The 16,830-nt window shown below is 43.6% G+C and overlaps 2 protein-coding genes across 4 annotated transcripts; one reads left to right on the top strand and one right to left on the bottom strand.

Moving 5' to 3' along the window:
• Window positions 1-3,390: 3,390 nt before the first annotated feature.
• On the bottom strand, window positions 3,391-13,377 carry ptpn11a (protein tyrosine phosphatase non-receptor type 11a). The gene is made up of 16 exons (XM_027032259.3): window positions 13,108-13,377; window positions 12,234-12,356; window positions 9,604-9,798; window positions 9,293-9,485; window positions 9,060-9,179; window positions 8,658-8,771; window positions 8,455-8,551; window positions 8,214-8,293; window positions 7,714-7,872; window positions 7,293-7,424; window positions 6,795-6,949; window positions 6,627-6,694; window positions 6,348-6,499; window positions 6,059-6,171; window positions 5,866-5,966; window positions 3,391-5,702 (listed from the first exon to the last, which is right to left on the bottom strand). Exons 1-15 carry the CDS (start codon window positions 13,119-13,121, stop codon window positions 5,897-5,899), a joined length of 1,785 nt encoding a protein of 594 aa, XP_026888060.1. The 5' UTR covers window positions 13,122-13,377; the 3' UTR covers window positions 3,391-5,702; window positions 5,866-5,896.
• Window positions 13,378-13,733: 356 nt separating this feature from the next.
• tmed2 (transmembrane p24 trafficking protein 2) lies at window positions 13,734-16,756 on the top strand. 3 transcript variants are annotated; one of them, XM_027032260.3, is made up of 6 exons: window positions 13,734-14,088; window positions 14,528-14,720; window positions 14,853-14,903; window positions 14,991-15,011; window positions 15,570-15,677; window positions 15,818-16,756. In XM_027032260.3, the coding sequence occupies exons 1-6, from the start codon at window positions 13,909-13,911 to the stop codon at window positions 15,940-15,942; spliced, it is 678 nt and encodes a 225-aa protein (XP_026888061.1). In that variant the 5' UTR covers window positions 13,734-13,908; the 3' UTR covers window positions 15,943-16,756. The 3 variants fall into 3 exon arrangements, with proteins under 3 accessions (XP_026888061.1, XP_026888062.1, XP_026888063.1); XM_027032261.3 differs by lacking the exon at window positions 14,853-14,903 and having other exon boundaries at window positions 13,737-14,088; XM_027032262.3 differs by lacking the exons at window positions 14,853-14,903; window positions 14,991-15,011 and having other exon boundaries at window positions 13,739-14,088.
• Window positions 16,757-16,830: the final 74 nt, after the last annotated feature.

Below are 16,830 nucleotides of genomic sequence, written 5' to 3' on the forward strand. Positions count from 1 at the left end.
ACCAGTCAGATAAGACATTTTCAGTAATCAATGAACATCAAGGAAAGAAATACCAACTGTTTACTGATAATATTTCCTTCATGTTCACCTGGTTCAGTCAGCGTAGCGAGTGAAGACTCTGACAGGACAGGTGAGGGACAGCAGTTGACTCGGAGGTGAGTGAGAAAAGGAGCAAAGATTGATAGGTAATATTAAGTAATGACATCGCCGCAGTCTCATTCTAATGGGCAGGAGGTAATTAATAAAACAAATATATAACTAATAACAAATGAGAGGAGAATACACGACTGGAGAGGAGAAGTAGCAGAGAAGAGGAGGAAAGACCTGGAGAGGAGCGGAGAGACTTATAGAGGAGAGGAGAGACCATGAGAGGAGCGGAGAGACTTATAGAGGAGAGGAGAGACCATGAGAGGAGCGGAGAGACTTATAGAGGAGAGGAGAGACCATGAGAGGAGCAGAGAGACTTATAGAGGAGAGGAGAGACCATGAGAGGAGCGGAGAGACTTATAGAGGAGAGGAGAGACCATGAGAGGAGCGGAGAGACTTATAGAGGAGAGGAGAGACCATGAGAGGAGCGGAGAGACTTATAGAGGAGAGGAGAGACCATGAGAGGAGCGGAGAGACTTATAGAGGAGAGGAGAGACCATGAGAGGAGCGGAGAGACCATGAGAGGAATGGAGAGACTTATAGAGGAGAGGAGAGACTTATAGAGGAGAGGAGAGACCATGAGAGGAGAGGAGAGACCATGAGAGGAATGGAGAGACTTATAGAGGAGAGGAGAGACTTATAGAGGAGAGGAGAGACCATGAGAGGAATGGAGAGACTTATAGAGGAGAGGAGAGACCATGAGAGGAGTGGAGAGACTTATAGAGGAGAGGAGAGACCATGAGAGGAGCGGAGAGACTTATAGAGGAGAGGAGAGACTTATAGAGGAGAGGAGAGACCATGAGAGGAGCGGAGAGACTTATAGAGGAGAGGAGAGACCATGAGAGGAGCGGAGAGACTTATAGAGGGGAGGAGAGACCATGAGAGGAATGGAGAGACTTATAGAGGAGAGGAGAGACCATGAGAGGAGCGGAGAGACTTATAGAGGAGAGGAGAGACCATGAGAGGAGCGGAGAGACTTATAGAGGAGAGGAGAGACCATGAGAGGAGCGGAGAGACTTATAGAGGAGAGGAGAGACCATGAGAGGAGCGGAGAGACTTATAGAGGAGAGGAGAGACCATGAGAGGAGCGGAGAGACTTATAGAGGAGAGGAGAGACCATGAGAGGAATGGAGAGACTTATAGAGGAGAGGAGAGACTTATAGAGGAGAGGAGAGACTTATAGAGGAGAGGAGAGACCATGAGAGGAGAGGAGAGACTTATAGAGGAGAGGAGAGACTTATAGAGGAGAGGAGAGACCATGAGAGGAATGGAGAGACTTATAGAGGAGAGGAGAGACCATGAGAGGAGTGGAGAGACTTATAGAGGAGAGGAGAGACCATGAGAGGAGCGGAGAGACTTATAGAGGAGAGGAGAGACTTATAGAGGAGAGGAGAGACCATGAGAGGAGCGGAGAGACTTATAGAGGGGAGGAGAGACCATGAGAGGAATGGAGAGACTTATAGAGGAGAGGAGAGACCATGAGAGGAGCGGAGAGACTTATAGAGGGGAGGAGAGACCATGAGAGGAATGGAGAGACTTATAGAGGAGAGGAGAGACCATGAGAGGAGAGGAGAGACCATGAGAGGAGAGACTTATAGAGGAGAGGAGCAGCCTAGGGAACAAGAGACGAGGAGAGGAGAGCTGAAGAACAGAGGAGATGATTAGAGAGCAGGGGAGAGGAAAAAGATGAGACTGGAAAAGAAATTAGAATATAGGAGGAGGAGAGGAGGAGGTGGCACTTTCCTTTATTAGCAGTGTTCGGAGGAGGATGACAAGCTAACTTTTAAACAGAGCGCACAGTCAGTGACATGGTGTGGTACTCCGGAATTTTCAAAAAGGGTATTGACAGAAAATATAGCCGTAAAAATGTATAACACAATCATATGACAATCGCATGACACAATCATATGACTCCATAACAAAAAAAGGGTCATCTTGTCATCTTGACTTCACTGCATTTGTAGTTGCCAGTACAAACACTTTGCCAGTCCTGCGTTCTTCATGGTAATCTGACCAAGGCATTTCTGCTCTTTCCAAACATGGCCATAACTATACATTTGTGATGATGCACATGTATTCATGAGCTATACTGAGAATCATGCAGATTGTTATAAAAATGTTTACATTTTCTTACTTTTTAAAAAAACATTTTAGCAAAGTACTTTTTAGTATTGATTGCAGTTAGTTTCTGTTAAGAAAGATCCCTCAGAGAATTTCTTCAGTGAGCAGGATTTCCTCAAACGCTGTCTGTGTTCCATTACATCCACTCACACTCTGTAATGGGACTTGGCGGTATACACATGCAAAACACTTCTGTAGTCAACGCCGTGGCCTGCAGTCATTCTCTTTTCACTGAATATTATTCTCCTGAATAACAGGGGTGGCAGTACACAATCCTCAAGTAAAATTACAAATACTCCAATAAATATCCTGATAAAAGTTTGTATTTTTTTTTTTTTTCTCAATTAAAAGTGGGGACACAGACCATAGTCATTTAGGTACTCTGCCCTTATTATCCTCCTTCTCTGATCCAGAATCAGTTCCTTGGCCTCAATCAGAGTCCAGGGCAAATGCAGGCTTTGAAGGACTACAGTTGGAAAACTGTCATACCTTTTTTTGGGCATTTGTGGTCCAAGGAGAGAAAGACAAAAGTAAGAACCATCTCCTTTATCTGACACATGTGGTGTTTAAACCCCCTATTTCAGTCCTGAGCACGTACCTGCAGGAATATGCTCGACATAAATTCACTGAAGTGCCTTGCTAGTGAGCACATCACATACAAAAAGATTCAGGTGACACCTTTTCTTTGGACAGTTTGACAAAATGGAACACTGCCTGATTCACAAACAATAAACCTGCCAACACTAAATATCAGAAGTGATCAGAAGATTAAAACTATGAATAGTCCCCACTCAACTATCACATATTTTCTTGACAGGTTAGGAGTAAATAGTAACTCCGTAGCACCCAGCAAACTTTCTTAAAAGGTTTTATACTTTCTAGTATTCATCCACAAATTGTATTTATATCAACTGCATGACCTCCAATAATAATTCTTTATTTTTACACTTAACTTTCAGTTGATGGAAGCACTCCACTTATAAAGTATACAAGTTTTTGGACAATGTTCTCTAAGCAGGGAGACAGGACTGCCTTTGACTCATGAAGCCAGTGGATACGATGGAAACCAAACTAACTGCTCGGTATAAATCTGGATTATAAAGGAAAAGAGGACAATGAAGATGTGAGCTGCTTGTTTATTGTATCCTCAACTTGCTAAGTGGTTAACTGCATTGGTAGCCAAACACATTAACCATCATCAGGTTCAGCAAGGCTTACGTTCTGCCATGAGAAACGTTGCTGGGTTAAACATATGGTATATTTTATTGGCAATTAGATATGTTTAGTAAGTACATTCTCCTCTACAAGATATTCATGTACAATATACAAGTTCAAAAATATAGTTTGTTTGCACTGAGTTCATCACTTTCCATGTATTCTCTTCAGGGTGACGAAGTTCACATGAGTTGTTTGGGTCTCTAAGTCTCAGGTATAATGGTAGTGATTCTGGTGGAGGGGATGGTTCTGTGTGTGTACACAAAGATGTGTGGAAACGTTAATGCTGCAGACAAAATCAAACTCTGTTTGGCAATAAAGAGGACCAGGACCATTACGGAGCTAACCACATATCAGCGCGCGCGCACACACACACACACACACACAATAAAAAAAATTAAAAAAAATAAAAACACACAAGACAAACACTCTCACATTCGCGCACACACACTACAGTACAATAATCGGACCAACTACAGTACACTGGATACAACCCCTCCAATGGGTAATCCTGAACTGCAAAAGAGAATTAAAAAACACTTACTCAGTTCCTTAGACATCACAGAAAGCCATGTCTCCAAGGCCATATGAATGTACTAAGAGTAAAGGCCAATCTCAAACGCGACGACTATAATTCAAGGGGAATAATTACATTCATAAGGCCAGGAGTACGGCCCGTTTGAAAGGGCCCTATCAAACATGTATGGGGTAAACTGTGGGTGGAAAATCTTTACACACTTGAGATGATGAGGCTAGAAATAAATGTTATAAAGTACACGCGAAAAACATTAAATAACAATAGTGTGAATTTTTTAAAAATGACATCAAGAAGAAATAACATAGGGAAAAAACGTTTGGGTGTAGTGAAGTATGTGAAGACAAGATGCAACTGGAAGTCTGAACCTGCACTTGAAGGAGGGGGCTGGATGGAGGCAGCTGGAGGTGCTCCAAGAACAAAAAAATCCAAAAGAATTCTAGAGACAGACATGCCTGCAAAGTTAAATACCGTAGGCAGGGACTACATTTAAACTGAGCCATCAAAAGTCAAGGATTTTCCATCACAGAGGACCCCAGGCTGAATAACAATGGTTCATTTAAACCTCTCACTGTGCAGTCACTTAAGTTCAAAAATTAAGTTCACATACATATAGAGGCGATAAGAAAAGGCAAACAGCGTTTTGTTAAAAAAGACAAACAAACAAACAATAAAAATATCCTAGCAGTCAAGCTGTAACAGCAAGGCCTGCCAGGTGGTATGCGGTGTGTACAGTAAAGAATCACTAAGTCTGACACAACCAGAATGGGGGCAGGGTGATCTTTAAAAAAAGGCCTTCCTCTAATAAACTGTCCAATCACAGAATTCCTTCAGGCAGGGCACCACCCACAAGGGACCAGATGTGACCCTGTGAGAGACTGGGCTGACTTTGAACAAGCCTCCCGCTGAATATGGGTCACGCCCCCTGGATGAGCTTGAAGATAAGAACACTAACACAGGAGAGCTGACGCAGATACACCCCTGCTAACCAACGCACTCAGACACACTGATCAGGCAGGGCACAAGAAGGCTGGGCTGGGAGTCGGCTTTATCTTTAAGTGTCTTTATCTTAGAGCAAACAGCCAATACTTCATTCAATACTAGATACTTAATCACTGGTTACAAAATGCTGAAAAATCTGACTGATTCCATTAAGCCCGATCCCCAGGTCAAACATAGACCTGGAGGACTGGCTGAGGCTGGGCGTTTGACACGGGCCTTTCTCCTCGAAGAATTCTTACCGCTTCACAAAGAAAAACGGGAACGTGGCCAAATAGAAGCAAAAAGGGAAAAAAGCCAAACAAATAAAAAACCCAACAAAAAAACAGACACAAGAAAGCGAAGACGACAGCTGAAGTGTATTTCATTCCTTTTCTTTTCTATTTGTAGCCTGAAGGGAGTGCGGAGAACTCCGCGGCGGAGCATTCTGTTCTGAAGGCCTCGCTCATTTCCGGATCAGGAATAAGGCTTCACGATAGTTCACAGTGGTTTCTTAGCATGGGGGATTAAAAGGCTACTTTGAGGGAGGAGAAGTGGAAGTCAACTCCTTCCACACGTGTTCTGTGTCCTCAGAGACGGCTCTCTGCTTTTTTTTTTATTGTACTCTTTTATTTTTTCTTTCCGTGTAGCAATGATCACATTTCAGGCATTCAGGTGCGGCTGGCAAAAACAAAACATATGGTTCCTGCCAAAAACAAAAACACACTTCTTAAAATATATTAAATTATAAAACCACATTCATTATGCACATTGACTTAAAGATTGTAAACACTGACGTAACAACAAAAACAGGAAGTGTGTTTAATACCCTCCTGACAGTGCTGGGTGTGGCACAGTAACAAGAGTACCTGTGAACTGGACAGTCCTGGAGTCTGAGCCTCATCTGTGACTTTTCTGCTGCTGCATTAGACCCACGTTCTCATACACCCTGGAGCTGTCCTCTCGCACACTACACACACAAAAATGAGACCCTCATGTGAGACATGCATCTGTGCAGTGATGGTACAGCAATGTGGGGTTTGAGGCCTCGTTCAGACTCACTCAGTACAGGTGGGCGTAGTGCTACAGGGGGGCAGGGGACTTTGGTCCCCGCCACTGAGGTCAGACAGTGAGTACTTAATGTTGGTGTACTCCCGCCCCTTGATTTTGCTTTTCTGAAAGGAGAACGACAGAAGGTTTTTCAGCTTAAACCAGCAGGACACCAGAATGGACAGTGTGGAAATGCAGGAGCCAAACTGGAGCCACGCATCACACCAGTGACATATGGGAACCTAAACCTGAAATCTACAGCACGTGGGTCTCACTCTCCAACACCGCCCCCGACACACACCTGCTCTTCTTCGATGCGTCGCTGCAGGGTCTCTATGTAATGCTGAACTGCCATGTAGATGAAGCGGTACTGGGCCTCGGTCTGCACCATTCCTGAGCGCTGGGAACGCACCATCTGGATGGTCTTAGGCACGTCGATATCACAGTCCACACCTACAGTGAGAATAGTAACCAGAACACTGTACAGATGCAGCAAGAAGTGCAGGTGGTGTAACCGGAACGGCACACGGACACAGCATGAAGAGCAGGTGGTGTAACCGGAACACCATACGGGTTTTACCTTTTTCTCTGATGATGTCTATTAAGATGTCTATCACAATGAACGTTCCTGTTCGTCCGATTCCAGCACTATTGGGAAGGCGAGATAAACATTAATAAGGAAGCACAAGAACGGCAGGTAGGAAAGGGACTGAGAAGTAGACACAGGAACAGCACGGCTCTCCCACACCTGCAGTGCACCACGATAGGTCCTGCTTCCAGAATGCTCTCCTGCTTCAGTTTCACCTCCTCTAGGAAGTCCAGCACACCGCCGGGGTCCGTGGGCACACCGTGGTCGGGCCAGGCACGGAAATGGTACTGCCATACGGTGCGCTCCGTGTTGCCCTGGAGCACAACAGCAGGGCTGGATCACAGACTAGAGGCTCACACAAGACCTGGCTGAATTTCCTTACCCTACTGGAGCACATGAATTCCTTACACAGCAAGGACGATAAAGCAGAGACAGATGATGCTTAAGTTAGCTGGTAGCTTTCCTTTATTGCTAGACTGCTGGCTTGGCCCATTAGCCTCAGACATATTAAGCATGATTATGAATGGTTTTGCTGTACAAAAACAAGTTCAAGCCCCAACTTCTAGTATGAATCAAAACTAGAGCACTGCACTGGGCCAGGTAAGTGGCCAAGCTGTGCAACTTTTTCGGCAGTTCTTCTGAACCAGACTTCTTTACCTGTCCAACTTTAGAAAGCTTCAGCTCCCGGAGGATGTAATCGTGGGCAGACGTCTCCTTGACGTTGCGCACGCGCATGCCTCCGTACTCCTTTAGTGCCGACACGTCTGGCCAGTACTTCACACACTTACTCTAAGGGCCGAAACACTGGGATTAGTTCTCCACGTTTCATCCCATCACTGTAGACGTAACCAGTTGTCATGCTCCATAAAAATCTAAAACGCTCCATTTATCTCAAGAGTTCAGACAAACCTAACAAATTCTCATCAAATCGTGAATTTAAAAAAACCCACCAGATTTACAAGAGCATTTCTAATGTGTACCCTGTAAATGTTTTTCACAAAACGTAATAAACCAAACCATGTCTGCACACAAAACAGAAACCAAATTTTAGACGCCGCCAGAGGAAATCGGATCTTACCTTGCCCCTCTCGACCTCCTTGGTTGTCATAACGATGACTCTGGAGTTCTCCTGAAACACCATTCTCCAGAAGTCACTTATTGTGTTCTGCAGACACCCCTGGGTGGCGATGTAACTTTTCTTTAACCTGGTGTTGTTGCACTTTGATTCCAGCTCCGGCTGCAGGGGGCATAACAGCAGTTAAACGGCGGGGCAGCCAGCACTGGCAGCAGCATCTGTAATATCAATGCTACGATTACACGTTAACGTCATTGGGTGTGACAAAGTGGAAGCGGATCATTTAACAAACTGGGTACTGGTGCTCTGCGCCAGATGGTATTTAAGTCTCGGAATAGAGATCGTGGTCTTGCGGGAAAAGGGTAGGGGTGCTTCCCTGCTGTGTTTCACAAAAACACAAACATTTCCTAACCCTAAAGACTAAAATGCTGGTGTGTTAAAACGCCTTGGGTTTTTACACTGATGTGTAGATCACGAGTAGATAACATCACATCATTTACTACCATGATGGTGTTGGCGTTGATGTAGTCAGAGCCCGGCTCATTCATGTCGCCGTCGTTGAGAACTACTCGCGTGTGGTCAACTGTGGAGAGGGTTCAGGGAGAGATCTGTTAGCCATTTTGTTACCCACATGCCTCCGATGGAAAACAGGCTCCTCCCACTTTCCAATCTGCCATAATCCTTCCCCACCCACATCTCAAATCAGACAGCAGCCTTGAGGCTCAGAAGAACACTGATACACACAGGGAAGGATGTTCTTGTATCTGTTTTTGTTCTTGTTCTCGGCACGTTGACCTTCCTTGCGGCTGTAGAGCAACTTGCACTCCTGCTGCTGAAGTGTCTGTGATCAGAAGTGTGAGTGGACATCATTAAAACCCAGCAGCACTTAGAGGGCAGTGCCATGTAACCACAAGACTCATTATGGTAACGTGAAGACGGTCCCTCACCTCAAATTCTTCCCAGAAGCCCTGCTTCACTTTATCAGTGGCTTCAGCAAGCTTGCTGAGCTCCCGCACTCTGCTCTCGATCTCAGCGGCATTGATGCGCGTGGTGTTCAGAGGCTGGGACATGCAGTAAAACACACAGTAAACATCCATGCTTCAACCAATACACATAAGCTAAGGAAAAAAGTTTTAAATAAAGTTGTCAACACCCCTCCCCCCAGCCAATAAAACCTTATATTCCAGTTTGGAGATCATGCTATAGGAATTTAAAAACTTTCTTAAATGGTCCAAAACTACATATAAATGAGTGCAGGAGATAATACACATCCTGAGATTCAGGCCGCTGACCAAATTAAACTGTATTTTACCAAAACATTTGTGAAATCAATATGCCTGGTGGAGCACCTGTTTGAGCTGCAGCACAGTGCCCAGGGTTTCCACCATGGGGTTTTTCTTGTAGTGTTCCACCAGGTCTGTCAGGGAGTCAAACTTTTCTCCACCTCCAACGTCATACTTCATATCGTGCTGCAAAACAAACAGTAGTCTGATGATCTACCCCAAAACTGGCCCCTTCAGATATACTGAACGTTTGGCCAAATCAGGCCTGTGGTTGCGGGTTCTTTGTCATTAGGAAGCACCTGACAGCGGATCATGACGTGGGTGACTTTGGGCTTGCTATCGCTGCTGTCTGTCTTGTCGTCGCCGGTCCGGACAGACAGCACAAAATCCCCAGGGTGACTCTGGCTCTCCCTCACCAGAAAACTGCCGTTCCTCCCTTTCTCAGTCAGCAGCTTCTCCGCCTCCCGACCCGAAAGGTGTCCGTGGAACCACCTTGGAGAACAAGACCACGTCAGGATGACTTCTGCCAAACACCAAAGCAGCTATAAAGCATGGTTCTCATCGCCCTAAGCGAAACAGCGACATGGCGACGGGGGTGAAGCGCAGTTACCTCTCAGAGGTGGGGTCGGCACAGTTGAGAGGGTACTTCAGCTCAATTACATCTCCGTTCTTCTCCTTCAGCTGCCCATGGTGCTCCATGTAATACTGCACCAGCTCGGCCAGTGTGGCAAATTTCTCCCCCCCATACAAGTCATAGTAGTCACCGGTGTTCTGGATCTTGATGTGGGTGACAGCCCCGTTTCGCCTAACCAAAGAAGGCAGGAAGAAAAAGCTTCACATTCCGGCTTGCTCTGTGCGGTTTTGTAGTTGATGTATGACGGTGTTACAGGGAAATGTCATGATGGGAATGAATATTAAAGGTTCTATACATTTTTGCACCTTTTACACATTTTTCAATTGCAATTCAATTAATTATATTAACACATTCATTACTATTCATTAAGTCTGTCCAACAAAACAACCCTTTTGGGGGGGGGGGGGTAAAAATCACTCAAAGCCGGTACGACATTGTTTGATGTTCTGTTTAAAATAAAGCATTTCTTCCATTTATTGGGCTTTTTCTTTTTTTTACTTAAATGTATGCTCACAATGGAAAAACATTCATCCTCATTGCAATTAACGGATTTCAGTCACATTTCAGGACATAATCTACAAAATAAAAAACACGAATTTAAAGCATTACCATAAGTTTATTTTTTTTAATGCCTACAGAATGACGCAAGTCTACACAAAGCAAATTTAGCATTTTAATGTTAAAATGTAAAAGATTATACAAAATCAAAAAGAAACAAATAACTGATTGTAAAAAAAGATAATTGGCTGATGTGTTTTTGGTTGGAAGAACACTTCTTAAAATACATATTCATCTGTTCTATGGCTCTAGTTGATCTCCGAGTAAGTAATTAGTAATAAATATAGTAATTACAGGGATTACAGCGTGGGCGTGGCATCACATGTGCTGGGTCAACACTGTGATGCGTGTCATCGATCATGTCGCAGACCAACCCTACCAGTCAGAAGCCTTGTAGCTCACAGGACTGTTGTGTGCGCAAGAATAATTCTTCCACCACAGAAGAGCTGAGCAGACGCCCTGCTCACAGGAGTGTGGCCTAGTAAGCCAAACTGTCACAGCAGTGCGGCTATGGTGAATTCTTCCAGACAATTAGCTTTAAAGGGCAGTCGTATTAAATCTCTGCTTGACATGTAATATTAATTTAATGCCAATTAGCTGACAGTATTTGAGGTGCATTTCCAAGACTTGCTGTCAGTTATATTTCAGTTAGAATTATGATGACAATGAAAACATTTTTTTTTTTTAAAAAGGAACAAAGAACTCTCATTGGTAATACTGCACATTGCATACTAATTATCATACTAATTAGGTCAAGCCAAAAACACTTGACAGTGTTGTGGTGTAGGTTTTATTTGATCAAACAGTACTTTCCATGGTAAGTGAGTAAACTGTATGCATGTAGCACTTTTCTAAGACAAGGTCATAAAGTGCTTTAAAACAAAACATCAAAAAATACAACATAAATGCACCAAAAACAACATAAGAATGAACAATAAAACACCATAAAAAAACCAAACCCAGCTCATAAAAGCTCCAGCACAAGGACTGTCTCTTAAAAAGGACCGTGGAAGTTGTGGAAGTTATGCAGTAACTAAACATCTTCAAGTGAAACATTTTGTCAATAACTAAATGTATAGTTAGTCTGAATACCCTGCATGCTGTAACAAATGCCAAAAAGGAGGAAAGTACCTTCTGTTCTGCTGTATGGATGACATGCTGATATTCCACTTGTGTTTGAAATAATATCAGAGTCAGTTATGAAGATTCAATTAGCACTGAATCTATTATGAAGATTCACTTAGCACTGAATTAGTTGTGAAGATTCAATTATGACTCCTTTGAACAACTTAACATATGATCTTGGGAAACATTCCAGTATTACTTAGAAAGTACCAGCACTACAGTAGCTATATATATGAGTGGTGTTCATCACTATTAAAAGTCCTTCAAGTATGGCAACCATTCCTTTCCAGTAATTACTTGCTTTAGCACTTAAAAATGATTGTCAATATGGGCAATGGAAACCGATATTGCCTGTAAAATCTAGTTTACAAAGCTTACATTACAAACTTATATCAACAAACATCTTAAAGCACTGAAGCAATTTTCATTAAAAACAGCAATGGGATTTGATGGAAACATGACACATGAGAGTGTGTAGCTATTACAGATGCACACAGTAATTAAGGAAGTTTTTCTTTGACACGAAGGAACAAAACATGTTGGGTGGACGCATTAATGACTTGCATGCAAAAACAGGAGTAAAAAAGGAAGTAGAATTTAAAATGCAACACTAAGCACTGTGAAACTGTCACGATCGTAGACAGTGAACGCATTCACACAACTCTGACACACAGCCCAACTTGTGAGATGACCGTACGTAAGACAAACTACTCTAGAAAACGAGTCTTTTATCATTCTAAATGTGCTGGACACATATAGGTTAAGTAACGGTGTATGGTCTTCATTTGTATTCCCTGCCTTTTTGTGGATTTGGATATACAAATGTTTTTCATGTAGAATCCTTTCTCTCTTCAACAGTCTGAATGAACATAAAAGAACTTATAACTATTGTCTCATAAGCACATGTTGAAGTTGTCACTCACCTGACAGACAGAGTAAAGTCGCCAGGGTTGCTTTTGCTTGGGCGGGCCAAAAAGCTTCCATCCACTCCACGGGTTAGCAGAAGGTTCTCGGCCTCCACACCAGTAATATTGGGGTGGAACCACCTATTTACATTAATAACACTGTTATTGAACAGCTGTTTCCTTAGAAGGTACAAAAGAGATTACAGCTCGTGAGTACTGTGGACAAACTAACGAACTCAATTTCCAACGTTTGCGCTGCGCAATAGTAGAAATACAAAATAAGAGGGAGAGAGCCGAACTCAAACTACATAAAACCAGCAGCACGACCTGTCAGTGGATTTTCCAAGATAAGAAAGCAGGCGTAATTACAATAAACATGAACACAACCGCCCCCTCCCCGAAGTTCAGTAGCGGTGTGTTTAGAAGTCAGAAGTGAGTAGCACAAATTGTTTAATACTCCAAGGCTTCATCCTGTCACAGCAGTTATGAAGCCTTCTCCAAAGCTAACTCGTGCTAACACACTTGCCCCCGGAGTCTGCGACGTGCCAGAGCCTCAGAAGTTGGGAATAAAGCGCCGTGCTGGCAGGACGTGGGCTTCTGTCTAACCTACCCTACATCTTTCTGTTTCCTACGTGTTCTTGTTGCCAGCTCAGCCCGGGTAGCCGACCAGCCGACCGGCACGACCCGCCTCACTGGGCTGGCTAGCTAGCCGCTTAGCCATAGCATAGAGCCAGAGCAGTGCCCAGCCGACACGGGCAGGTTTGAAACACAGCTATAACCGTTTAAACTTCACCTACGCGCCTGAGCTTCGCTTGATTCACGCCCGTAATCGCAGTGGCAGCCGAGGCAACCATTACAAGCGCATCGGCGCGTTTGTTGTTCTTTCCCTCACCTCCGAGATGTCATCGTCCCTGGCTTCCTCACCCCAGATACTTGCTCCGAGTTAATTTACCCGACGGCAAACGGCCACACGGATATCTAAAGCCCAGCTTGTCTCCGACAGAATCCCTCATAAGGAAACCACCCGCTCAGGACGGGTTCGCGTACAGGGACATTTGTCCAGACTTGGTGAGGGGGACACAAATCGCTAGGCCTCAGCCCCGAGACCTTTCCAGTCCGCGGTAAACGTCACCAAACATGCGACGACGCGCCGGCGCGGCGGCGCCCTCTAGTGGCTGCGCGTGTAAAAGCCCTTTAGCGACTAAACACTAAAAAAGAGAAAATATACGAAGAATCACAAATATTGACATAGCTCCTGCTCTAAGGGCAACTTTTAGATATATTTATTGAGATACTTCCTATGCATTTATCTACTACATTTAAAAGAAATTAGTTTGCCCATATTTCATTGTCGCCCAGTCCTTTCTTCCTTCTTGTGTGTTTTTACAAATAGTTTCTTGCAGAGTATAAAGGACAGTGGCTGCTATCTGCCATAATAAGGTGAGAGGTGTATGTGCAGTGTGAGGAGTGCAGGCGTTGACAGGTTTTTTTTTCCGCATTCTCGTTTCCTGTATTTTGAACCTACGTGCGACCCGTCGAAAGCTGTACGTGGCAGTACCCGTGAAGCTCGCGAAGCTCCCAATAGCCTCGAGCTCCCACGTCTCGCTCGCGACAGTGGACTTTTCCGGTGTATTTAGCGGCTCTTCATGACTGCGGTATTGCCGGCACGTCGTCGATTGCCCTCGAAACTAAAATGTTCACGTTTTCCGAGCTCCTCGCCCTGCTCGCGCTGCTGTCCGCCACGGCGTCCGGCTACTTCGTCAGCGTGGACGCTCACGCGGAGGAGTGCTTCTTCGAGCGCGTGAGCTCGGGCACCAAGATGGGCCTCATGTTCGAGGTGGCCGAAGGAGGCTTCCTGGACGTCGACGTGGAGGTGAGCGTGAAGAGCGCACCTGGACACACCTGTGCGCTTCTCCCGAGCTGTGCGCGAGCGCGGAACACACCTGTCCGCTTCTCACGGGGAGTTGTGCGCGTGTCTACAGCGGAAGCTAACGAAGGCTAGCTAGCTAGCTAGCTATGCTAAGTGGGTAACTATCTTGGCTAGCTAACCTAGTTTCGGGGGGAAAAAAAGAGAATTATAACCTCACCGTACGCACGACACCGATAGTTATACCCCAGTTATAACCTCACCGTACGCTTGCTAATGTCAACATGCTAGCTAGCTTAGCTTACTAGCCTCACCCCCAGATGCTACATCCTTCGTGACTGACTGATCTGGTCTTCGAGGCAGGTGTCACAGATTTTTTTTTTTTTTGGTGATTTTTATTTATTTATTTATCTTTTGACCGTTTCATTTTAAAACTCGCTTTCAGATAACGGGGCCCGATGGAAAACAAATTTATAAAGGAGACCGCGAGTCCAGTGGGAAGTACTCTGTCGCAGCCCATATGGACGGCACCTATAGATTTTGCTTCAGTAACAGGATGTCCACCATGACCCCCAAAATTGTGATGTTCACCATTGACATCGGCGAAGCTCCTAGAGGTCAAGACATGGAGACAGAAGGTAGCCGACAGACAGGTTTATTCAAACCAAAGAAACTGGCTTTGCACTTCAGTTCGACCCCAGTATGGTCACACGTAATGACTGGGTGGGTTTTAATATTTAAAAACTAATCAGGCACGTTTTTTTGTACAGAATTATTTTACTTGCAGTTCTCGAACACTGAAGGTCCTGCTTTTGTTCGAGGTGATGGTGTATTTGAGTTTCTCGAATTCTCATTTTTATGTGGATGTTTTTGCCTTTTCCATGACCGTTGTTCCATCCTCTTCTCAGGCGGTGGAGACAGCTGGGATGGTAGGCATAGGCAGCATAAAAGAAGCTTTTTTTAACATGTGCAAAACGTAGCCTTACTCTCACCTGCGCCATGGTTTGATTTGTATCTGCTAATGAAATCCAGTCTTGCCTGTTGCATTGTGCTGGTAATAAGATGCTGACAACAATACCTAACATGTATGGTGCAAAGACATTTAAAGGTTTAGAATAATTTGGTCAGTTTAAGAGTTTTTTTCTCTTTGACTGAATTCGGTGTGTGTTTGCTTAACAGCCAATTATGCATGTGATTCTTAGCATAAATAAAAAATAAGGACAATTTCAGCAGGGCGTAAACAGAAGCGCATTACCCTCTTGATTCAAGTGTTAACAGTTCCCTTGCATGCAAAGATTTTTTTTTTTTTTTTTTTTTTTTGCTGAAATTGCTTCTGCACTGTTAACATATATTTTGGTCAGACAGAGGCCTGTTTTTTAAGAGACGTGTATGTAAGGATAGGGGGCTTCGTTTGCATGTTGCAAATATGCATAGTCCCAGGAATCTGATGGTTTCAGTCAGTTCCCATCCTTTTTCTCTTCTTTCAGCTCACCAGAACAAGTTAGAAGAGATGATCAATGAATTGGCGGTAGCCATGACGGCTGTGAAACACGAGCAAGACTACATGGAGGTCCGGGAAAGGATACACAGAGCAAGTATGTCTGCCCGGAACACGCACACACAGCTTTTCCGTAATTATTACATAAAGGTGTACATGGGATGTGTTGCCCTAATGTCTCTTGCCTGCACGTTTTGAGACTCGAGTATAAGTGTTTTTTCTGTCCTTCTTCCATAGTCAATGACAACACCAACAGCAGAGTGGTGCTTTGGTCGTTTTTCGAAGCTCTGGTGCTTGTTGCTATGACCCTGGGACAAATTTACTACTTGAAGAGATTTTTTGAAGTGCGGCGAGTTGTGTAAAACGCGCACCCTTTTGAAGTCACACAGTGCTCCTCTACGTCATTTGGTTTGAATGTCCAGCTCTCGCAAATTTGAGAAGAATTTGTTTTCAGTCTTGCAGTTTCTTTTGCTTTATTTATATATACTTATGTATATGTTTCCTTTTATTTGGTTTGGGAAGTTTTGCAATTTCAGACAAGTTTTAATTTCTTAAATCCCTGACATTTTGTATACTACATAAGTGTGAAGATTTTATTTTGTAGAGCTATTTTCTTCTTTTTGTGTTTCTTATGGAGCACAAACCACTTAGCAACCTTATTTACAAACAGTAAAGTTGATGTATTGGCTCTTTACGATTAAGCATTGTGTTCTAAATTGCATTTGAAAAGCTTTAAATGACCTAAAGGTGAAATATAGTTAAATTGCTAACTTGTCAGAAACAAAGGGTGCATTAAGCGGTGTGGTAATAAGCTTTAGGTGCGAATTTACTGTTATTCCCACTTCCATGGCACATAGTTAAAATATCACATACTGACAAATACATAAAATATGACCGGTTATGTATTAGAACAGTTATATTTTTAAATGTTTAGGTGGGATATCAATATTGTCACATTGTCATGTTTGTTGCATTTTTGTTAACAAGGTCAGGGGAGTAATTTATCTACTTTTGTACTATGATATGTCTGTATGGACATTCTTTAGCATTTATGCTACAGAGAAAACATTGGCAAAGACTACTGCAGAAGTACTGGTGAAACTGTAAAAATGTAAAGTAGAATGCTCATGTATGTCAGATATGAACTTGGTTTAATAAAACATGGTATTCTTACAATATTTCTTAATTTTTTTCTACTGTTAAGTCTGTTTCTACTGTAAATTGAGAAAAACAAGCCTAATTACAGGCTG

Source organism: Electrophorus electricus, chromosome 19, assembly GCF_041902795.1.
Source record: "Electrophorus electricus isolate QZ-2024a chromosome 19, ASM4190279v1, whole genome shotgun sequence".
Lineage (NCBI taxonomy): Eukaryota > Metazoa > Chordata > Actinopteri > Gymnotiformes > Gymnotidae > Electrophorus > Electrophorus electricus.